At 35.4% G+C, this 5,693-nt stretch overlaps 1 protein-coding gene across 1 annotated transcript; it reads right to left on the bottom strand.

Moving 5' to 3' along the window:
* Positions 1 to 1,821: 1,821 nt before the first annotated feature.
* On the bottom strand, positions 1,822 to 4,783 carry LOC139870277 (uncharacterized). Its single transcript, XM_071858110.1, has 5 exons — positions 4,256 to 4,783; positions 3,375 to 3,562; positions 2,287 to 2,697; positions 1,948 to 2,004; positions 1,822 to 1,830 (listed from the first exon to the last, which is right to left on the bottom strand). Exons 1-5 carry the CDS (start codon positions 4,716 to 4,718, stop codon positions 1,822 to 1,824), a joined length of 1,128 nt encoding a protein of 375 aa, XP_071714211.1. The 5' UTR covers positions 4,719 to 4,783.
* Between the last annotated feature and the right edge of the window lie 910 nt (positions 4,784 to 5,693).

Genomic DNA, 5,693 nt, shown 5'->3' with positions numbered 1-5,693 from the left:
GTGACTCGTTAATTCCATTGATAGTAGAAGTTCGTATATCGTTCAACAGAAGTTCCATGATAATTTCCACCAATGTCTTTTCAAAACTCATTCAAGGTTTATCACACAGAATTCCATATCAAATCCCAAAAGTCTTCAACGATTCATCTTTATCATTATCATGAAATACTTTATAGATTTGTTAGAAATTGGGTATGAATTGACTGCCGGATTCGTTCTTGAATCGTGTGTTCACTTTCTCTATAAAGTATTTCGACCCTACGATTGCCTCGGTTGCACGAAATCTTTACAGGGATAAGACAAGAACGCAATCAGTGTTTTTGGCAATGAAATCACTGATCAAATTGTTAGAGAGTATGTGTGTTTTTCTGTTTGTTAAAATGAAAGCAAAAACATATTCCTATATTTATAGGAAGCGAAAAGGTGCGAGTGAAAGTACGCAACCTTTCAACCAAAGGATGTAACCCTTCAACGAAAAGACGCAACCTTTCGTTCACATCATTTAGGAAATGACATCACTCTTCATGAAATGATGTAACCATTCATGGTTACCTTTCATCAAAAGATGTAATTTCCAAGACCTTATTGAATTAACTCGAACGAGCGTGCACTCCGCACTCTCCAAACTCGTCATTAAGCTTAATTCGACAAGCCTTTGCTTTCTAGTAAATCCCAATTAACTAAAATGATTGTTGATAACACTAAAATCACCAACACAAGATTCCGGTACCTGCTGCCCGCCTTTGCTCCTCTACAAATCGCATTCACAAACATTAAAAACCAGTCAGTTTCATGTAGTTATAACTTGCAGCTTCACACACAAATCGCATTCACACACAAATCGCATTCACAAATAGTACAAACATCAAAAACATCACAAACATCAGATGTTAGTCAGTTTCATTCACAAATCACATTCACAAACGTCGATAATCACATTCTGCTTCCAACGTTGAAACTATAACTTGCAGCTCATTTAACACGTGTACAATATATTGTAACAAACAGAACCATATACCTACAGTTATAAGCCTAGCATATAAAAGGATCAAGAGTTTATGTGAATGTATTATGTCATAATTTCACAATAGGCAGCAGCAGTAAACATCAAAACTGTGTCGGGTCGAATAACAAAATTCTATACTACTAGCTACTAATATTTTCTTTTTCAGTAGGTTTAGATGACAAAAACAGAAAAAATGAAAGAGTAAAAAATGGGTACACTTTTGGTCAGAGAGGCAATTTTTTTAGATTTTGCATGAGTCTTTCAACTTACAACTAGGTAGCCAGGTTGACACAAGCTGTAGCAAGGTTGATGAAGGTAGCCATTTGAAGATTTTAAGATTGAAGATCTAAGATTGGGTGTAAGAGGATAGATGATTGAGTGAATTGAACATACTTCATTTCAACTCTGTTATACAGATCGACGATTAGTAGTAGGTAAAACTTTTACGACTTTGCATCATTATTCATTAGTATGTATGTTTTGTGTTGATTGAAATTTGAAGCAACGAAAAACTTTTAATTTCAGTTCTTTGTCCGCTGTTTTACTACGTAGACATGCCGGCTGCTTGAGCTGCTTTTAATCTAACAACATCATCATTCCAAGGTAAAATGAAAATTTGAGTCACTTGTATGCATATTTGCATACCACAAAAAGGACATATTCAATTATTCATCATATTCAAAGCATCAAACTACACATCCTTTAAATATACACTAATTTATCTAATAGGTAAATGTCTCAATTTTTCATCACTGATAAATAAATTCATATGAACATAAATAAAAAACTGCAGCATTTCACATTTTCTTGGAAGATCAATACAACTGTATTTAGCAAATATTGAAAGATACAAAAACAAACCAAAGCTATATAGATAATTTCATCCCAAAAACAAAATCGGTTGATTCGTTTATTCTTATATATAACCGTCACTCATTTACCACAACTTTATACAACAATATAATGGAGAGAAAGCACATTAAACTGACTTTTCCTTTCTACACAATCAATTAATAAATATAAATATAAACAATTAAAAAAATCACATATCTTCAACCAATCAATCCACACCTGCATATAACTAGCAGTCGTCAAACGTAAAGTGCCTGTACAATTGCTGGTTCATCAGCGGCGGGGACCACATCTTCTGAACTGTTTTCGCCAGTGCTTCAAGTGGCGAAAACGTGCATTATTATTTGGACCCAAAACCAGCATCTTCTTATTGGGTCCCAATTTGGTACCAAAAAAAGTCAACATCTTTCTCATACTTTTTACATAACCTTGGATCTTATTGGCATGGTACAATCATCATCAGCCTCAAGATCACTAAATGAAATGTCTTCATCCGTTCCAAAATGAACATCAGCACCAACGTATCCATTTGGTTCTGAATTACGATGAAACCAATCATCATCATCATCGTCATCTTCAATGGACATTGTGTAAGAGTAAGCTGCCCTGCAGTCTAATGAAGTCTTCTGTTCTACATTTACAGACATAAGATTGTCACTCTTTGCGAATGAATATTTATGCGTCACTGTAGGTTCAAACGCGTGTGCAGACGTATTAGTAGAAGGTGAGTCTGATGCAGTAGCAGAATCTTCATGCAAAAAATTACTCCCGTCTGAAAATTCGGATTCGTTAGTCCGCTTTTGTAACTCTTTCACCCACATACTTCGTGCTGCAACTATCTGCAGTTCAAAAGCCAGTTCAACATTGTTATATAACTACTGCCATCATCTTAGAGACACATAATGAAGTCTCAATATTGTTATTACACGGGGTTGAAATTGATGAACTGGATTGATTCCTAAATCGTGTAAACACTTTCTCTGTAAAGTATTTCGACCAAACAATTTTCAAGGTTCACGAAATCTTTACATGGATAATTCAAGAACGACAATTTGTGTTTCGGCAACGAAATCACAAATCAGAGATATATGAGAGTAACGTGTTTACTATATTTTTTCATACGAAAGCATGGTTCTTTTTTTTCTGGGGGGAGAAACAGTTTAATTCGGTTGAAAACAGGAAGGGTACAAGTGTACAACCCTTCATTTTGGAGGGAAAAACTGCCCCTAGACCCCGATCTACAGTTAGTTTAATATATACAATACACTGTAGCTTAATTACTTGGTTTCGATTTACAGGTTTAATACAAATAATGATACCAATAATCTAGTCAACTAAGCTACAAACATTTGAAAGTATATATCTTTCTAAGACATAATGTTCTAGTACAACACTAGCTTCCTCTAAGAGTAAATGCTAGATCAGTAAAAACGAGGAAACACTATTTAGGAACAAGCATATCATAATAATAACAAAACAAAAAAAAGCAAAAATATAAAATATTGCATAAACTTACTTGGGGTGTTGATAAGAGATCAGCATCATGTTTATTTAGTCTTGGGTGCAACAGAACAAAGTAAACCTTCCAAAAGTAACTCTCGCTCATGTGAATGGGACATAGTTCAATTCTGAGTGCAGCTAATCCAGGTGCTAGGCGTTCAACCAACGTCACATGGTTCCATTGGGTATCAGACATTTCAAAATCTAACTCAAAGAAAATAAAGGTACATTAAAACCAATAGCATCAAGATCACAAAAGAGCATTTTTACAATAATTTGATCCGTACTTTTAAATGAATACATATACATATTACGGCCTTAAATTCAGATCAAATTAGCACTAAATTGAAAGCAATCTAGATCGAGACAGCATAATCCATGAAAGCGTTTCAAATTAATGGTCTATTAAAACATCTAATGTTTTTTTTTCTTTTTTCTTTTTTTTTTCTTTTTGAACAGCGATTGGGATCACCCGAGGGGGACTAAACCACCCGTTGCGATCATCTCCCGTTTCGAGTATGCCGATGCAGCGATAATAACCCCGCCCCCATCGCTGCCGGGAGGAAACCTTGAAACCGGTCCAAGGGAACGGGCAATTAAAACCCCCCTCCCCTTTACCCCCAAACGATATGGGAAAGGTGCCATGGGGATACTTCATGGCGAGGATGATAACATTATGATAACATTACCAACAAAAAGATTGAGAAACACTATCGGTTTTGGGCTAGATCAGAACCTAACAAATACTACTATAAAAGTAACCAAATTTATCACCAAGCAACAGATGTTGAGCTCACAGAACTACAGATTACTAAATACTTAATAGCTAAATCAAATAATAATAATAATAATAATAAATTAATTAAATTAATAATGAAAAAAACACAATTTTTGTACCATCGTCATCTTCTTCTTCAGATAAAGGAAAATCCAACCAAGTTTCGGGATGATTCGATATATTTTTAGCAAACGCCAATGCTTCTTCTGTTACACCAACACACTCAATTTCATTGTTTCCTAATGAATCTGGACCGTCCAAATTCGGCACATGATCATGATCATCTTCGCCGGAAATATACGAATCGCCGCAATCACGATCGGAAACAGAGGGATCAGGTTGTGAATTTGGTGGCGGAGGTGCGAGAAATGATGCGACGCCATGAAATTGGCGCGTTAGGGTTTCTGTTAATTCAGAAAGGTCTTCTTTTACACTTCCTGATCGATCACGATCTTCAACTTCTGATGATTGAATTTGTTGTTGTTGAAATTTGAAGTGATTTGGAGGAGAATTTGATGAATTTAGGTTAGGGTTATCCTCGATTACGAGAGTGTTGGCAATTGAGCGAGCCAACCATGACATGGTGGTCCGTCGGTGGAATTTTCAGACACGGCGGTTTAGGGTGGTTGATGATGATTGGTTTGATGTATTTTTAGAATGATTTTGCCCTATTTTGATTGCTTCACTAACGTGGACCCCACTTAAATTATAATAATTGCTTAAGAAATCACTTTAATTTGTTAAACAATATTAAGTTAATAACCACAAAATAACCAGCATTTTACACCTCACTACTTGTGTTTTGATTATGAACGGTCCTCATTGTCAGAATGACAATAGTCAAATTACCATTTTAGGATCACACCGAGATAAAACAGCATATTTCCTTATTTGTAGAGGTGGTTTCAAAAAATATAATGGAGTCTTACCTCAAACTAGAATTAGCTGTTATGTTTCTAAGTGTATATAAACACACTTGCAACTTGTAAAAAGATAACAATATGTATCAATTCAAGCTCTTATGAAACTGATCAATACATATCAAAGTTACAGCCTTCAATTATCTTAATTAACATGGTATCAGAGCTAAGAGTGTAAGATCGAGGGATCAATACATTCGTTTTTAGCTTCAATCATTTACCGGAAAAGAATTTTAAACTGCCATGTCAAGAATTGACGGTAGCTCAATAAACATAGCTGCCATGTCAAATAATGACGGTAGCTCAATCAATCAAACAAGCTACAACAATTTGAGCGTACAAAGTATTAAACACAGTTACCTGGGTGCTTTCTGTCAGCCATTAAAACAGAAACCAGTTACTTCCATCACCAAAACAGAAACAATCACTGCAAACCACCATCGACCACCACAAGAGCTTAGTTGTGTTTATTGTGGTATGTCACAACACACATTAATTCAGTGCTTTCAAGAAGGGATAGATAAATGCTAGGTTCAAGGACAGTTGTACAGTGGCTGATTATATTCATAATTATGGAAATAATTGGCCTGGAGAGTGGAGTTCTAGTTATAATGTCCTTAACCAGGTTCATGTCCCT

The sequence above is a fragment of the Rutidosis leptorrhynchoides genome, chromosome 10 (genome assembly GCF_046630445.1).
Source record: "Rutidosis leptorrhynchoides isolate AG116_Rl617_1_P2 chromosome 10, CSIRO_AGI_Rlap_v1, whole genome shotgun sequence".
NCBI lineage: Eukaryota > Viridiplantae > Streptophyta > Magnoliopsida > Asterales > Asteraceae > Rutidosis > Rutidosis leptorrhynchoides.
This window is presented reverse-complemented; position numbering and strand designations above follow the sequence as displayed.

Excerpts from the sequence above, each read along its gene's own strand:
- LOC139870277 (XM_071858110.1), bottom strand. The coding sequence starts at position 4,718 with ATGTCATGGTTGGCTCGCTCAATTGCCAACACTCTCGTAATCGAGGAT. Across the intron at positions 3,563-4,255 it reads TGAAGAAGAAGATGACGATG|ATTTTGAAATGTCTGATACC; the intron begins GTACAAAAATTG and ends TCTTTGAGTTAG. Across the intron at positions 2,005-2,286 it reads CCATGCCAATAAGATCCAAG|AAAGGAAAAGTCAGTTTAAT; the intron begins GTTATGTAAAAA and ends TTGATTGTGTAG.